General features: G+C 41.5%; 1 protein-coding gene and 1 long non-coding RNA gene across 2 annotated transcripts in view; one reads left to right on the top strand and one right to left on the bottom strand.

The window, feature by feature from the left end:
• Positions 1-18,918, top strand: part of LOC310635946 — an 871,275-nt gene that overhangs the window by 337,785 nt on the left and 514,572 nt on the right. The window lies entirely within an intron of this gene.
• Positions 12,516-18,918, bottom strand: part of LOC310633278 (vomeronasal type-2 receptor 26-like) — a gene marked incomplete at both ends in the record, with an annotated part of 45,177 nt that continues 38,774 nt past the window's right edge. Inside the window, 2 exons of the mRNA XM_083350978.1 lie at positions 12,516-13,420; positions 17,660-17,786. Of these exons, the coding sequence (XP_083207104.1) occupies positions 12,516-13,420; positions 17,660-17,786 (1,032 nt within the window). The remainder of the gene's footprint in view (positions 13,421-17,659; positions 17,787-18,918) is intronic.

Raw genomic sequence — 18,918 nt, 5'->3', positions numbered from 1 at the left:
CCTTATCATCATGGGGGATTGGAATGCTAAAGTAGGAAGCCAAAAGATAACTGGAATAACAGGCAAGTTTGGCCTTGGAGTACAAAATGAAGCAGGGCACAGGCTGATAGAATTTTGTCAAGAGAATACGATGGTCATAGCAAACACTCTTTTCCAACAACCCAAGAGACGGCTCTACACATGGACATCACCAGACGGTCAACACAGAAATCAGATTGACTATATGCTCTGCAGCCAAAGATGGAGAAGCTCTATACAGTCAGTAAAAACAAGACCAGGAGCTGACTGTGGCTCAGACCATGAGCTTCTCCTTGCAAAGTTTAGGATTAAATTAAAGAAAGTAGGGAAAAGCGCTAGGCCAGTCAGGTATGAATTAAATCATATCCCTGTTGAATATACAGTAGAGGTGACAAATAGATTTAAGGAATTAGATCTGATAGACAGAGTGCCTGAAGAACTATGGACAGAGGTTCGCAACATTGTACAACAGGTAGCAACCAAAACCATCCCAAAGAAAAAGAAATGCAAGAAAGCAAAATGGCTGTCTGAGGAAGCTTTGCAAATAGCTAAGGAAAGGAGGGAAGCGAAAGGCAAGGGAGAAAAAGAAAGATATTCCCAATTAAATGCAGAATTCCAAAGAATAGCTAGAAGAGATAAGAATGCCTTCTTAAATGAACGGTGCAAAGAAATAGAAGAAAACAATAGAATAGAGAGGACCAGAGATCTTTTCAAGAAAATTGGAGAGATGAAAGGAAAGTTTCATGCAAAAATGGGCATGATAAAGGACCAAAATGGCAGGGACCTAACAGAGGCAGAATAGATTAAGAAGAGGTGGCAAAATTACACAAAAGAACTATACAAGAATGAGCTTAACGTCCCTGACAATTACAATGAGGTGGTCACTGACCTCGAACCAGACATCCTAGAATGTGAAGTGAAGTGGGCCTTAGAAAAGCTGAGCAACAACAAAGCTAGTGGAGGTGACAGTATTCCAGCTGAGCTATTCAAAATCTTAAAAGACGATGCAGTAAAAGTGCTACACTCAATTTGCCAGCAAATTTGGAAAACTCAACAGTGGCCACAGGATTGGAAAAGATCAGTTTACATTCCAATTCCAAAGAAAGGCAGTGCCAAAGAATGTTCAAACTATCGCACCATTGCACTCATTTCTCATGCTACTAAAGTTATGCTTAAAATTCTACAAGCTAGACTCCAGCAGTATGTGGATCGAGAACTACCAGAAGTACAGGCAGGATTTCGAAGAGGCAGAGGAACTAGAGATCAAATTGCTAACATACGCTGGATCATGGAGAAAGCTAGAGAGTTCCAGAAAAACATCTACTTCTGCTTCATTGACTATGCTAAAGCCTTTGATTGTGTGGATCATAACAAACTCTGGCAAGTCCTTAAAGAGATGGGCATACCAGACCATCTTATTCGTCTCTTGAGAAATCTATATGCGGGACAAGAAGCAACAGTGAGAACTGGACACGGAACCACTGATTGGTTCAAAATTGGGAAAGGAGTCCGGCAAGGCTGTATACTGTCGCCCTGCCTATTTAACTTATATGCAGAGCACATCATGAGAAAGGCAGGGCTAGATGAATCAAAAGTTGGAATTAAGATTGCCGGAAGAAACATCAACAACCTAAGATATGCAGATGATACCACTCTAATGGCAGAAAGTGAAGAAGAACTAAAGAGCCTCTTGTTGCGGGTGAAGAAGAAGAGTGCAAAACTTGGGTTGAAACTAAACATTAAGAAAACCAAGATCATGGCATCTGGCCCTCTCAATTCCTGGCAAATAGATGGGGAAGAAATGGAGGTAGTGACAGATTTTATTTTCCTGGGCTCCAAGATCACTGCAGATGGGGACTGTAGCCAAGAAATTAAAAGACGCTTGCTTCTTGGGAGGAAAGCCATGGCAAATCTAGACAGCACACTAAAAAGCAGAGACATCACCCTGTCAACAAAAGTGTGTATAGTCAAGGCTATGGTCTTCCCAGTTGCAATGTATGGCAGTGAAAGCTGGACCATAAGAAAGGCTGAGCCCCAAAGAATTGAAGCCTTTGAACTATGGTGCTGGAGAAGACTCCTGCGAGTTCCTTGTACTGCAAGGTGATCAAACTGGTCAATCCTAGAGGAGATCAACCCTGACTGCTCTTTAGAAGGCCAGATCCTGAAGCTAAAACTCAAATACTTTGGCCACCTAATGAGAAGGAAGGACTCACTGGAGAAGAGCCTCATGCTGGGAAAGGTTGAGGGCAAGAGAAGAAGGGGACGAGAGAGAATGAGGTGGCTCGATGGAGTCACTGAAGCAGTAGGCGTGAACTTAAATGGACTCCAAAAGATGGTAGAGGACAGGAAGGCCTGGAGGAACATTGTCCATAGGGTCGCGATGGGTCGGATACGACTTCGCAACGAACAACAACAACAACAACATACCGTCCTTTCCCGAAGGACTCAGGGCAGTTAACAGGGTAATTAAAACAAGAAATACAAAAATTAAAAACAATTACAAAGATTATAACAGTCCCTGAAAAACTAAAAAGCCCCAATTAAAATTAGAATTAAAATTCTCAGCCTGTGCCAGAGAGCTCGAAGAGCCAGGTCTTCAGGTCCCGGCGGAATGAACGGAGGTTGGGGGCGGTCCTCAGCTCCACGGGCAGCTGGTTCCAGAGGGCAGGTGCACCCACTGAGAAGGCCCTCCCCCTGGGTGTTACCCGCCAGCAATCTTTTACCGGCGGCACCCTGAGAAGACCCTCCCTGTGGGAGTGCACTGGACGAAGGGAACTTCCCTCAGATATCCCGGACCCAAGCCATTTAGGGCTTTATAGGTTACTACCAGCACCTTGAATCTCACCCGGAGGGCAACCGGAAGCCAATGCAGCTCGCGGAGTAGAGGTGTTACATGGGAGTATCGGGAAACTCCCATCACAACTCGCACGGCTGCATTCTGCACCAGCTGGAGCCTCCGGGTGGTCTTCAAGGGCAGCCCCATGTAGAGAGCGTTGCAGTAGTCTAAACTGGAGGTCACGAGCGCATGAGTGACTGTGCATAGGGCATCTCGGTTCAGGTAGGGTCACAACTGTCCCACCAGGCGAACCTGGGCAAAAGCCCCGCTGGTCACGGCTCCTATATGGTCTTCAAAATTGAGCCGGGAGTCAAGGAGGATGCCCAAGCTACAAGCCCTATCAACGGGGGGGTAACACCTCACCCCCCATCGTTAAAGGTGGAATAATCTGGTTAACCCGAGGTGCCGATATGCACAGCCACTCAGTCTTGGCAGGATTGAGACGAAGCCTGTTTCTCCCCATCCAGACCTGGACCGCCTCCAGGCAACGGGACATCACGGCGAGGGCATCGCTGGGTTTGTGCGGGGTGGAAAGAAAAAGTTGGGTATCATCAGCGTATTTGAATTGATTGGTTGAACTTTTTTAGTCCCACTTTTTTTTTTGAACTGCAAATGGCAGAGGACTGGGAGCCGCAAGAGACAGCTGAAAGAGCCGCATGTGGCTCCGGAGCCGCGGGTTGCAGACCTGTTGTATAGGAGGTTCCGTGGCTGTGATTGCTGGGATTCTTCACTGTGGCAGCAAACTGGTTTGTTCTGGTTTTATTCTGGTTGCTGGAGAAGTTGACTTTTTATAGCGAGCAAGCTCAATGTTGAGCTTCAATGCTGTTCGGTACCACTCTTGTAGCTGATCAGGAACCCCCCAACAGATACAGGCTTGGGATAGATGTTCATCTAGTGCCTCTGTCAATGCTGCTAACATTGGATGTTCCAGCTCTGACAACTAGTGGAAATCACAGCCATTTTCTCTTTTTGCTTTTAACGTGATTTTTCTCTTGCTTAGAATCAGGTGTAGAATGGGATGGGTGGGATGAATGCTTGAGCTCAGCTAGCTTTAATAATTAATGCTGCCTTGTGGGAATCCAAGGATGACTTGATAACATTTTGGTGTGATGAGAAGCTGGAGTGAAAGCCCACGTTTCAGGCTAATTGGAGAATATTACTTGTTACTTTGTATCTGGGGGAAGGGAAACTAGTTGTCGGGGTCGACACGCCCGACACCCGGTGAGGCTGCGGAGGGACTCACCGGGCCCCATGACCAGCTGCCGGCGTCTGCAGCCTTCCAGCAAGCCGGGGAAGAGCGCGGCTGCCGGGATGACCCAGCAGCCACCGGCGCCTCCCTCGATGCCCCAGCAGCCACCGGGGCCTTCCGGCAGGCCGGGCAGCAGCCGTGGAAATGCGCAGCTGGCCGACATGACCCAGCGCCGACGCAGTGGGCCGAGGAAGAGCGCCAGGATATCTCAGCAGCCAGCAGGGCCTTCTGGCAGGACAGGAAGGGGCCAGGGACGCGCACCAGCGCAGCATTCCCCTGGAAACCCTTCCCCGCAGACAGCTCGCTCCGAAGCCCTGCCGGCCTCTTTGCCTGCCAAGGAACTGCATGGCAGGCAACGATAGCGAATGGCCCAAGCAGCGCAGTTCGCGGCGGTCTGGGGACCTGTGGGGAGTGGTGAGGGTGTGCAGATCTGAGGGGAAAAGGGGGGTAGTCTGGGCTGGGGGCTTTCTTTCTTGTGATTCGATGGACGGGGGCTGAGACTAGTTTTGTGTTCAACTATGTAGTGCTGATACTATGTCTCCTGAATAAAATGTTCTTTAAGGAAGAATCCTTGCCTTGAAGTTCTTTATTGGGTTTCATCTATCGGAACCACGACACCCTCTTTGAAGTGATGTAGCAGGGATTGTTCTGGCCACCTCTCAATCTGACCTGCCACCCTCCACAATTCTCACACATATGCCAATGCAGGCCTGCTGGCTTGCTTCACCTTATGAATATATTTCTTGACCTGGAGGGCTATGGACTCATCCTTGAACCAGATTCTCAATCCTCAGATGAAGAGATGGAAGTTCCCTAGTTCAGGTGCTTGTTCATTCTACAAATTATTTAGCCATTCAGATGCTTCTCCTTCTAGATTGGCTGTGACAACATCAACCATGGCAGCTGGATCTGGGTAAAACCTGAAGACCTGGCTCTTCGAGCTCTCTGGCCCAGACTGAGAATTTTTATTTTTTAATTTTAACTGGGGTTTTTATTTGTTCAGGGATTGATATAATTTTTTAAATTGTTTTTAACTTTTGTATTTTTCGTTTTAATCACCCTGTAAACCACCCTGAGTCCTTCGGGAAAGGGCGGTATATAAATATAAATAAATAAATAAATAAATAAATAAATAAATAAATAAATAAATAAATAAATAAATAAATAAATAAATAAATACATAAATACATAAATAAATAAATAAATAAATAAATAAATAAATATAAGAATAATTATGAGATGTTATGGTTAAAAGTACAAAAGGATTTAAATAATTGGAAGAAACTACAATTATCTTTGTTGGGAAAAATTGCAGCTGTTAAAATTAATGTTTTACCAAAGTTTCTCTTTCTGTTTCAAATGATACCTATTTTGAAAAAGGATGCTAACTTGGATGATTGGCAGAAGGGTATTAATAAATTTATTTGGGCGGGGAAAAAACCGAGAGTTAAACTTAAGATTTTGCAAGACGCTTGGGAAAGAGGAGGACTTAAGGCACCTAATCTGAAACTATATTATGATGCAGTGGTTTTAACACTGGTTAGTGATTGGCTTAATTTAACAAATAAAAGTATACTATATCTCGAGGGATGGGATTTATTATATGGGTGGCATGCATATTTGATTTATGATAAAAAAGTTGATAAGGCCTTTAAATCTCACATTTTAAGAAGTGCTTTATTGCGTGTTTGGAAAAAGTATTTGTCAGGACCCACCTCAATCCACATCTTAGGAAATAAAAACTCTTGGATGCAAGTTTAGTCCAAAAGGAAAATGTTTACTAGGATGGAATCGATTGTGGCAATACAAGACGGAATCTAACAAAGTTACATTTCAATCCTATATAAAGCATTCCCATTTCAGCCCCTCCCCTCATCCATCTGGTCAGATGTCAGGCCCTTCCATGGGAAAGGGAACTCTCCTTGGTTTTATGGTTATTGCTTCCTTTTGTTGTAAATGAAGATGCAATCCAGATCTGTCTCTCCCCCTCCCTCCCCCAGTTCAAATGTTCCCTGTTGTTTGAAGATGCCTAAAGTCTATCCTCTCCCCCCCCCCCTTCGGAGAGATGGCAGAATCCCCAGAATAAGCACATTGTTCTACCTATACATTTATGAAATGTGATATAAATGGATTCTGACAGTATTATTATAAGTTGAATTATAAAATACCAATTTGGGGGATTCCTGGACACGCAATAGAGGGTGTCTGATGGGTTTGGGGTTGGGTTTTTAATATGGTTTTAACTATTGTATAGATCGGGCATAAATTATTTAATTGTTTTTTAACTTTTGTACTTTGCTTTTTAATATTTATTGCCCTGTACACCGCCCTGAGTCCTTCGGAAGAAGGGTGGTATAAAAATTTAATATATATAAATATATAAATATGTATCTATGGGTGTGAATTTAGATATGATGTCTTATAAGCAATTACTTAGACTGGTAGGGAATGATTGGCAATTAAGGTCAGTAGCAGAGTTAAAACAAGAAAATATTGTACAGTCTTGGTTTCAGTATACCCAATTGCAAGCTAGGTGGAAGTTAGATCAGAAGGTTGGTTTGATGCTGATGGATGAAAATTTGGTAAAACAGATTAAAGATCAAACTCGAGCGCATATAAAGAGAATTTATAATGCTTTAATAGAATTAGATTCAGAAACGGAACTGGTGAAAGACTGCATGGTAAAGTGGGCTCAAAATATGCAAGAATCGATCCCATTGGATGTTTGGGAGGTAATTTGGGTTAGAAATGTAAAATTTACTCAAGCCCAAAACTTAAGAGAAATTTTTTATAAAATGTTTTATAGATGGCATTTGGATCCTAAAAAGCTGTCTTGTATGTATTCCAACTTACAGCCCAAATGTTGGAGATGTGGTAGTTTGGATGCTACTTATTTTCATATTTGGTGGACTTGTAGAAATATAAAAGCTTTTTGGATTAAAATTTGGTGGAACATCCAAAAGATTTTCAAGAGAAAGATAAAGTTTACTCCACAATTATTTTTATTGGGTGTTATTACAGATTGTGATACTAATGAAATTAATTTGATGTTGAATTTGATAACAGCTGCAAGGTTATTGGTAGGGCAATACTGGAAGAAGGATTGCCTGCCTACTATAGAGGAATGGACGCTTAAAGTGTCAAATTTAGCAGAAATGGCTAAGATTTCTGCTTACTTGAAGGATCATTCACAAGAAAGATACATTTCGGTTTGGAGAAGATGGATAGATTATATTCAGAAAAAATATGGGACTAAAAAGTTCCATTTAGCTTATGAGTAAACTTTAGATTGTTATAATTTTAATTTATATATATATATATATATATATATATATATATATATATATATATATATATATATATATATATATATATATATATATATATGTGTAAATTACTAACAAAGAATTAAATTTACACAAATATATGAATTGTCCGGTGTGACTACTGCCTGTTCGATAGCCTTCAAGATAGGCTGAAAACAGGAAATAAAGATTTGCCCCATGTTTGGGGCCTAGCAAGGTAATCTAAATAGTTAACATTTGAAACATATATATATATATATATATATATATATATATATATATATATATATATATATATATATGTAGATCTAGAGTCTCGGGTTTCTTCCCGCGTTCCTTTCATCTTCAGAAAGTTGTGGTGACGTTTCGATGAAATCCCATCCGTCATCATCAGGCCGGAGTGTTCCTCCTGCTGCTACCAGGAGCAGTGCGTGGTCTGGCTGTTCAGTCGGAGGACACCCCCACCCAATCAGAAAGCAGCCACGCCTCCTCCCAGTCAGAACACAGCCCCACCGGCAGTTGGAAGGAAAGGAACAGCCAGACCACGCACTGCTCCTGGTAGCAGCAGGAGGAACACTCCGGCCTGATGATGACGGATGGGATTTTGTCGAAACGTCGCCACAACTTTCTGAAGATGAAAGGAACGCGGGAAGAAACCCGAGACTCTAGATCTACATATATATATATATATATATATATATATATATATATATATATATATATATATATATATATGGATCCTTGGTTTTTCGGGTTTTTCCCCGCGTAGAACTAGAGGTGTAGGCGCAACGTTTCGATGGAATCCCATCCGTCATCATCAGGCTTTAGCTTCCTTCTTCTGGGAGAAGCATGTGGCTGTTTGTTCCTCTTTTTTAAACTGCCACAGGGGGTGTGTTCTGTGGAGGTGTTCTGTGGAGGTGTGCTCTGATTGGGTAGGGGACCAAGTGTGTTCTGATTGGGTGGGAGTGTGTTTTGATCCACATACAGGCACCCGCGAAAACCTCAGAAAACATATATATATATATATATATATATATATATATATATATATATATATATATATATATATACATATATAAAATATTTTATAATATTTTTAGAGTGTTTGTAATCATGTTATAGGCGGGTTAAAGTGTATTATGTATTTGGTTATTTAGATAGTTGATTAATGTTAGTTAGTTTATGTTATATATTTGTAACCCTGTAATCAGCTTTGGGAAGTGGGGGAGGGGGAGGGGGGTTTAGGGGTGGATTGGGGATGGGATAATATTGTAACTTTTATAAAACTTTTTAATTAAAAAAAGAAATTGTCTTGGAATGTAATGAAGGTTTAACCGAAATGTTCAATACAGTGCTTGTTTTCATGAGGTTCTTGACTGCTGTCACCTTCACAGTGGCCTTCCTAGCTAGGAATCTACCTGACAGCTTCAATGAAGCCAAATTTATCACCTTCAGCATGTTGGTCTTCTGCAGTGTCTGGGTGTCATTTGTTCCCACTTATCTGAGCACCAAAGGGAAATATATTTATTTTATTTTATTTTAATTCCATTTTTATCCCGCCCTTCTCCATTTTGGCTTTAGCAGCTGGATTACTGGGTTGCATCTTTTCCCCAAAATGCTATATAATTATTCTGAGACCTGATTTGAATAAGAAGGAGCAACTAAAAAAGAAGTGAAAACTGATATTTATACCAGACTCCTTGAATAAAGGCATATTGGTTACTTTCAGAATATAGGGCTTTCTCTTTTTTTTCTTTCTTTCTTTCTTTCTTTCTTTCTTTCTTTCTTTCTTTCTTTCTTTCTTTCTTTCTTTCTTTCTTTCTTTCTTTCTTTCTTTGCAATTTGGGTACTCTGCATTATTCCCTTGTATCACCACTTCAAATGACATACAAGGCAGTAACTTGATATATACGGATACGGATATGTAACTTACACTCACTCTATGAAACCTTGACAGATGATATTGCATGTCTCTCTTGCTCTTCATGAAGATTCCCATGAAAGGGAGACAATTCAGGAAGTTACACAGTGTTGTTGTTGTTAGTTGCGAAGTCGTGTCCGACCCATCGCGACCCCATGGACAATGTTCCTCCAGGCCTTCCTGTCCTCTAGAGTGGAGTGGAGTGGAGTGGAGTGGAGTGGAGTGGAGTGGAGTGGAGTGGAATGGAATGGAATAGAATAGAATAGAATAGAATAGAATAGAATAGAATAGAATAGAATAGAATAGAATAGAATAGAATAGAATAGAATAGAATAGAATAGAATAGAATAGAGCTGGAAGGTACCCTTGTTGTTGTTAGCTGTGAAGTCATGTCCGACCCATCATGACCCTATAGACAATGTTCCTCCAGGCCTTCCTGTCCTCTACCATCTTCTGGAGTCCATTTAAGCTCACGCCTACTGCTTCAGTGACTCCATCCAGCCACCTCATTCTCTGTCGTCCCCTTCTTCTCTTGCCCTCAGTTTTTCCCAGCATTGGGCTCTTCTCCAGTGAGTCCTTCCTACTCATTAGGTAGACAAAGTTAGTTTTAGGAAGGGACCCTGAAGGTCTTCTAATCCAGACTCCTGCTCAAGCAGAAGAACCTATACAATCTCAGATAAGTGACTATCCAGTATCTTCTTAAAAACCGCCAGTGATAGAGTGCCCATGATTTCTGAAGGTAAGCTGTCCCATTGATTAATTGTCCTCACTGCTAGGAAGTTTCTCCTTAATTCCAGGTTGCTTCTCTTTTTGATCAGTTTCCAACCATTGTTTCTTGTCCTGCCCTTTTGTCTTCAGAGAACACTTTTACCCCCCTCTTTGAGGCAGCCCCTCAAATAATGGAATACTACTATCATGTCACCCCTAATTCTTATATTCTTTAGACTAGCCAAACCAAAGTCCTGCAACCATTCTTCATGTGTTTTACTCTCCAGGCCTTTGATCATCTTAGTTGCTCTTCTTTGTACTTTTTCCAAGATTTCATTGTCTTTTTTGTAGTATGGTGACCAAAACTGGTTGCAGTATTCCAGGTGTGGTCTCACTGGGGTTTTATAATGTTATTTAGATAACTTAAAGTTTTACAAATAAGGAAAAACATTATGGTTAATATTAATTATGATTTCTGAAATCTTAGAGAGGAAAAGATTGTTTAAATTCTATATTTAAAGCTAAATGTGATATTGATAAGACCATGGCAAAATGGATTAAAGTATTTTGCAATATAATAAATGTTTCTATCTTGAACTGAAGACTTGCTATTAATACATAATATGTCAATCTCTACTCAGCTATTATTTATTGTTTATAAAAGATACAAAGAAATGAAGGAAAAAGGGGGAAGTTGCTTATAAAGAAATATCAGTATTTGGTTTGCAAATTCCTCCTTTATTTATTAAATGTTTATTTCATTTCATTTATTAAATTTGCATACTGCCCATCTGACCAGAGGCAATTCTAGGTAGTTTACAGATATTCATTGAAAATGCAGTATAAAACAATAAAACAAATAGCAATTTTAGATTTAAAAACTCAGTTAAAATGAAACTAACCAAGGCAGAAAAGCATGTACAGGGAGAAAGTGGGGTGTTATCTACAATATTAGCCACCCCCAAAGTCTGACAACTCCATTGGTGCCCTAGGCTAGTTGGCATAGCCATGTCTTCAATGTCTTTTCAAAGTCCAAAATGGTGGATCTCACCTTGGGGGTTATGATGTTCCAGAGGATGTGACCTATGGCAGAAAAGGCTCTTCTTCATGACCCCATCAGCTGAAATTCCTTGGCTAATGGAGTCTGCAGCATGTCCCTTCTGCTGGTGCCAGTGGGGTGGGCTAATTTCATTGGGGTGAACCAGTTCATCAGGTAGCCTAGATCCATATTATGAAGGACTTTAAAAGTGATAACTAACATCTTGAATTGGACCCAAAAGCAAACTGGCAGTCAGTGCATCTTTCAGAACAGTGATGTAATATGGATCATTCTAGGGCACCCAAGAACTGCCCATGAAGCTGTGTTCTGCACCAACTGAAGCAGTAGTCCAAGTCTGAGATTACCAGAGCTTAAATGACTGAGCACAGGGACTGCTGATCTAAGAAAGGGCACAACTGGTGCAAAGGCTCTCTGAGCCATAATTGCCACCTGCTTATTGAGCAAGAGTTATAAGTTCTGGAGAACCCTCAGATTGTACACTGGGTCTGTAACTCAATATGTTAAAGTCCTGGAGTTAGAAGCTCCATACAATGGAGATAGATAGATAGATAGATAGATAGATAGATAGATAGATAGATAGATAGATAGATAGATAGATAGAGTTGTGTAGTGAGTTCTTCGGAGGCTATATTTCAGCTCCCCTCTTATTTTATTTCCACATAATTTGACCAGTTGGATAATCCACATTAATAACCTCCTAATTTAGCTGGGAGGTATCTCTCAGTTCTCCTTTTGCTGATGATGCTGAGATCTTGAGTACAATAGTGCAAAAAAGGAAAGGAGGCGAGGTTGTCATGCAGGAATACAAGCTAATTTGAGGGCTAATCCACATAGAGCTCCATTTCCATCTGTCCTGTTTGCCATCATTTGTTCCCTAGAGACTAAAATGGACAATCTGAAACTTGAGCTGGCCACGAACAAGGAGTGTATATCGGAGGTGGTGACCCTTTGAGAGCTGTATGCAATGATATTCCATTTTGATGTATACCAATTGGTGTACATTTAAAGTGACAATAAAGTTGTTGTTGTTGTTGTTTATTATTATTACCCAATTTTTGATAACCTATGATAAAATTAAAATAATGGAACTTTGAGACAACCAAAAATATTGAGACAACCAAAACTATCCAAAAATATTTCTGGCATATTAACAACATTCTTATTGCACAAGTTTCAAATATTTCAGGTGTGGCATTTCAGTCTTCAGCTACATTAAGGGCACAGGGCAAATATATTAATTCAATGGCTCAAAAAAGGACATCTTACAATTATACTGGATAAGGATGGGGATGGACTATCTTCCAATTTCCCTTTGATTATTTCAGCTCAAAATCATTGTCCGATGGGGGACAGCTTGAAACAATTTCTATGCTTGGACTGTTGGAATGTTTGAGAGTGGAAATTCCTCTAGCTCACATTTATACATTATGTCTGGTTGTAAGATGTTCCTTTCTATTCAGGTTTGGCCTCAGAATGATAATATAGCACTTGGGGATGAAGACACAGCCCAGCAGACCAGCAGTGGAGGACAAGATGGAGAAGACCTGAACAGCCACCATGTATTTTCCTTTGGTGCTCAGGTAGGTGGGCAGGAAGGAGACCCAGACATTGCAGAAGACCAGCATGCTGAAGGTGATCAGCTTGGCTTCATTGAAGGCCCCAGGGAGATTCCTGGCCAGGAAAGCCAATGTGAGGCAAATGGCAGCCAGGAAGCCCAGGTAGCTGAGGGTGATGTAGAACATGAAAAGAGAGCCTTCATTGCATTGCAGAATAATCACTCCAGGCTGCGAGTGGAAGTCAGAGTCAGGGAATGGGGGAGAAGTTCCCAACCAGATGGAGCAGATCATAATTTGGACAGTAGAACAAGAAACGATGATGGAGTTGGCCAATCTCTTCCCCAACCATCTCTTCGCTCGGTTTCCTGGTTTTGTGGCCAAGAAAGCCAGCACCACTGTTATTGTCTTGGCCAAGAGAGAAGAAATGGCACCTGAGAAGATGATGCTGAAAACTGTTTGTCGGAGAAGGCAGGTGGCTTTTGTTGGTTGACCAACGAAGAGAAGAGGAGACAAGAAGCAAAGCAGGAGGGAGACCAGGAAGATGTAGGAGAGGTCCCGGTTGTTGGCTTTGACAATGGGAGTGTCTCGGTATTTAATGAAAAGAATTAAAACAAATCCTGTGGCTAAGAACAAGAATAGGACAAATGAGATCAGGGTGATGCCCAGATGTTCTTCATAAGAAAGGAAGGATATAACTTTGGGGATACATTGGATTCTGTCTTCATTTGGATATTTTTCATCTGGACACTTGGTGCATTTTTCTGCATCTGAGTAAACCAAAAAAGCAACATTTTTTTTAATATTGTTTACTTTCACCTTTCAAGAAATACCTTCTTGGGATAACAATTGTTACCAGCAGCATTTTCTGAGAAGCATTGGTTAAAATCTCTACAGAAAGACAGTAAGAAGAATATCATTTTCAAAAAAAACATATATATATATATATATATACCCCTTCATGGATTACTGCCTTGTCGTGGCGAAGGGGCTTGCGTAATTCACTGAAGCTATGAGCTATGCCGTGCAGGGCCACCCAACACGGACAGGTCATAGCAGAGAGTTCTGACAAAACGTGAGAAGGAAATGGCAAACCACTCCAGTATCTTTGCCATGAAAATCCTATGGACAGTACCAAAAGGCAAAACGATATGACGCTGGAAGATGAGCCCCTCAGGTCGGAAGGCGTCCAATATGCTACTGGGGAAGAGCAGAGGGCTAGTACTAGTAGCGCCAGAAAGAATGAAGCGACTGGGCCAAAGCCGAAAGGACGCTCAGCTGTGGATGTGTCTGGTGGTGAAAGGAAAGTCCGATGCTGTAAAGATTTTATATCCATAGGAACTTGGAATGTAAGATCCATGAATCAAGGAAAGCTGGACGTGGTCAAAAAAGAGATGACAAGACTAAACATTGACATCTTAGGTATCAGCGAACTAAAATGGACAGGAATGGGTGAATTTAATTCAGATGACCATCAGGTATACTACTGCGGGCAAGAATCCCTCAGAAGAAATGGAGTAGCCTTCATAGTCAATAAAAAAATAGGAAAAGCAATACTGGGATACAATCCTCAAAATGACAGAATGATCTTAGTTCGAATCCAAGGCAAACCATTCAATATCACAGTAGTCCAAGTCTATGCCCCAACCACCGGTGCTGAAGAGGATGAAATTGACCGGTTCTATGAAGCCCTACAGCACCTTATAGAACTAACACCCAGAAATGATGTCCTTATCATCATGGGGGATTGGAATGCTAAAGTAGGAAGCCAAAAGATAACTGGAATAACAGGCAAGTTTGGCCTTGGAGTACAAAATGAAGCAGGGCACAGGCTGATAGAATTTTGTCAAGAGAATACGATGGTCATAGCAAACACTCTTTTCCAACAACCCAAGAGACGGCTCTACACATGGACATCACCAGACGGTCAACACAGAAATCAGATTGACTATATGCTCTGCAGCCAAAGATGAAGAAGCTCTATACAGTCAGTAAAAACAAGACCAGGAGCTGACTGTGGCTCAGACCATGAGCTTCTTGTTGCAAAGTTTAGACTTAAATTAAAGAAAGTAGGGAAAAGCACTAGGCAACTCAGGTATGAATTAAATCATATCCCTGTTGAATATACAGTAGAGGTGACAAATAGATTTAAGGAATTAGATCTGATAGACAGAGTGCCTGAAGAACTATGGACAGAGGTTCGCAACATTGTACAACAGGTAGCAACCAAAACCATCCCCATGAAAAAGAAATGCAAGAAAGCAAAATGGCTGTCTGAGGAAGCTTTGCAAATAGCTGAGGAAAGGAGGGAAGCGAAAGGCAAGGGAGAAAAAGAAAGATATGCCCAATTAAATGCAGAATTCCAAAGAATAGCTAGAGGAGATAAGAATGCCTTCTTAAATGAACAATGCAAAGAAATAGAAGAAAACAATAGAATAGGGAGGACCAGAGATCTTTTCAAGAAAATTGGAGAGATGAAAGGAACGTTTCATGCAAAAATGGGCATGATAAAGGACCAAAATGGCAGGGACCTAACAGAGGCAGAAGAGATTAAGAAGAGGTGGCAAAATTACACAGAGGAACTATACAAGAATGAGCTTAACGTCACTGATAATCACAATGAGGTGGTCACTGACCTCGAGCCAGACATCCTAGAATGTGAAGTGAAGTGGGCCTTAGAAAAGCTGAGCAACAACAAAGCTAGTGGAGGTGACAGTATTCCAGCTGAGCTATTCAAAATCTTAAAAGACGATGCAGTAAAAGTGCTACACTCAATTTGCCAACAAATTTGGAAAACTCAACAGTGGCCACAGGACTGGAAAAGATCAGTTTACATTCCAATTCCAAAGAAAGGCAGTGCCAAAGAATGTTCAAACTATCGCACCATTGCACTCATTTCTCATGCTAGTAAAGTTATGCTTAAAATTCTACAAGCTAGACTCCAGCAGTATGTGGATCGAGAACTACCAGAAGTACAGGCAGGATTTCGAAGAGGCAGAGGAACTAGAGATCAAATTGCTAACATACGCTGGATCATGGAGAAAGCTAGAGAGTTCCAGAAAAACATCTACTTCTGCTTCATTGACTATGCTAAAGCCTTTGATTGTGTGGATCATAACAAACTCTGGCAAGTCCTTAAAGAGATGGGCATACCAGACCATCTTATTTGTCTCTTGAGAAATCTATATGCGGGCCAAGAAGCAACAGTGAGAACTGGACACGGAACCACTGATTGGTTCAAAATTGGGAAAGGAGTCCGGCAAGGCTGTATACTGTCGCCCTGCCTATTTAACTTATATGCAGAGCACATCATGAGAAAGGCAGGGCTAGATGAATCAAAAGTTGGAATTAAGATTGCCGGAAGAAACATCAACAACCTAAGATATGCAGATGATACCACTCTAATGGCAGAAAGTGAAGAAGAACTAAAGAGCCTCGTGTTGCGGGTGAAGAAGGAGAGTGCAAAACCTGGGTTGAAACTAAACATTAAGAAAACCAAGATCATGGCATCCGGCCCTCTCAATTCCTGGCAAATAGATGGGGAAGAAATGGAGGTAGTGACAGATTTTATTTTCCTGGGCTCCAAGATCACTGCAGATGGGGACTGTAGCCAAGAAATTAAAAGACGCTTGCTCCTTGTGGGGAAAGCCATGGCAAATCTAGACAGCACACTAAAAAGCAGAGACATCACCCTGCCAACAAAAGTGCGTATAGTCAAGGCTATGGTCTTCCCAGTTGCAATGTATGGCAGTGAAAGCTGGACCATAAGAAAGGCTGAGCACCAAAGAATTGAAGCCTTTGAACTATGGTGCTGGAGAAGACTCCTGCGAGTTCCTTGGACTGCAAGGCGATCAAACCGGTCAGTCCTAGAGGAGATCAACCCTGACTGCTCTTTAGAAGGCCAGATCCTGAAGCTAAAACTCAAATACTTTGGCCACCTAATGAGAAGGAAGGACTCACTGGAGAAGAGCCTAATGCTGGGAAAGATTGAGGGCAATAGAAGAAGGGGACGACAGAGAATTAGGTGGCTGGATGGAGTCATTGAAGCAGTAGGCGTGAGCTTAGATGGACTCCAGAAGATGGTAGAGGACAGGAAGGCCTGGAGGAACATTGTCGATAGGGTCGCGATGGGTCGGACACGACTTCGCAATTAACAACAACAAAATATGTTTTCTGAGGTTTTCGCGGGTGTTTGTATGTGGATCTTTGGTTATTCGGGTTTTTCCCCGCGTAGAACTAAAGGTGTAGGCGCAGCGTTTCGACGGAATCCCATCCGTCATCATCAGGCTGGTGGCTTCAGCTTCCTTCTTCTGGGAGCTGAAGCCACCAGCCTGATGATGACAGATGGGATTCCGTCGAAACGTTGCTCCTACACCTTTAGTTCTACGCGGGGAAAAACCCAAACCAACAGTATTAGAAGTAGATAATAAATCAAATAATCTTTCTAGGCATATTTCCTGGACCTGCCAGATGGCACTTCTTAATATACTTGACTCTGGATGCCTATTTTTTGAAATCTAATTAGCCATGGGGAAAAAAAGTTAGTTCAGCAAATAATTTAGAATCCAAACTAAAAAGCAGAAGAGATTTTTTTTCCCTGGCAGTAGAGAAGCTTGTGCAATCTGCTACACCCTCCTATCTCTTCCTACGGCCTCCCTCAAGGTTTTTCTGCTATTCCTCCCTCTAGATAAGAAATTGTGCAATTTGAAGATAATAGCAATGGCAATAGTGCTTAGACTTATAAACCACTTCACAATGCTTTACAGCCCTCTCTAAGTGGTTTACAGAATCAGCCTATTTCCACCAACAATCTGGGTCCTCATTTTACCACCTTGGAAGGATGGAAGGTTGAGTCAACCATGAGATGGTGAGAATCAAACTGCCAAACTGCTGGCAGAAACAACAAAAATCAGTTGAGCTTCAATCTGTCTTTTAACTTGTACTTTCGTGACCATGTTTCAGCTGAATCCACTTCCACAAGGCTTGCCCTTTTCCCTGGTGTCGCCCACCTTCCTGAGTGGAGATAGTCCCCTTTGGACAAGGAATGCAATCATAGCAGCAAATTGGCTCTCCTTCTCGCTTCTGTTTGACGAATCCAGGATGACAATTTTCCACACATTGGGACTGAGGCAGAGACTAAACTGAAAAACAAGGAAATCTAAAGAAAATAGATTTGGACTAAGCATGTATGAAAATGAATGTAGACATTAACATTGGCCAAATAGTTCCTGAGCTTCACTTAGATAAACATGAAATCACTGACTCCTTCCAAACAGATTTAAGAGAGATAAATACTGGCAGATTGTTTATTTACTCACTCCCCTTTGCTTTGGCATCTAATGTCGAAATAAAGGATTTTTCCACTTAAGAAAATCAGGAGGGATGGAATTGAATAGATTTAAGCCTTAAGTGACAGCCAGTTTGGTTCCTCCTCCTAGCCTTGTTAACATGCACTTCTCCATTCTTCCAGTTGCCCTCCGGGTGAGATTCAAGGTGCTGGTGATGACCTATAAAGCCCTACATGGCATGGGTCCGGATTACCTACGGCAACACTTGCTGCCGGCGTCAACCTCCCTCTGTCCTGTGCGCTCCCACAGAGAGGGCCTCCTCAGGGTGCCTCCGATCAGAGAATGTCGACTGGTGGGCCCCAGGGGGAGGGCGTTCTCTGTGGGCACGCCAGACCTGTGGAACCGCTTACCGGTTGAGCTCCGGATGGCCTCCGACCTCCGCTCCTTCTGACGTGATCTAAAAACTTATTTATTTGAACAAGCCGGCCTGGTCTGATGGGTTTGGGGTCTGGGGTTTTAACATGGATTTTAACTAATGTATTACATCGGGCATAATTATTTAATGTTTTTTAACTTTTGTATTTCGTATTTTGATATTTACTGCCCGGTACACCGCCCTGAGTCCTTCGGGAGAAGGGCGGTATAAAAATTTAATAAATATAAATATATAAATATATTTATAAATATATAAATATAACTATGATTTTAAAGTAGAGTATGATGATCTTGCATTAAATTTTGGAAAATAAATTATTGTAAAAGATGCATTATTTTTCATTATATTAGATTTATTAAATAAAATAAAACTGCAATGGAGAAAGAAACTTCATACCAGTAGGATCTGGATAGGCTTCATCGGGAGCATATAAAACATTGCAAAACTGCTTCCCTTTGAAAGTAGTCCAAAACCATATCCCAATTAAGATAGAAAGGGGGAAAAATCCTTAAAAATCAAGGCTTTCTTTATTTGTGTGTTTCTT

The sequence above is a fragment of the Vipera ursinii genome (assembly GCF_947247035.1).
Source record: "Vipera ursinii genome assembly, chromosome: 2".
NCBI lineage: Eukaryota > Metazoa > Chordata > Lepidosauria > Squamata > Viperidae > Vipera > Vipera ursinii.
This window is presented reverse-complemented; position numbering and strand designations above follow the sequence as displayed.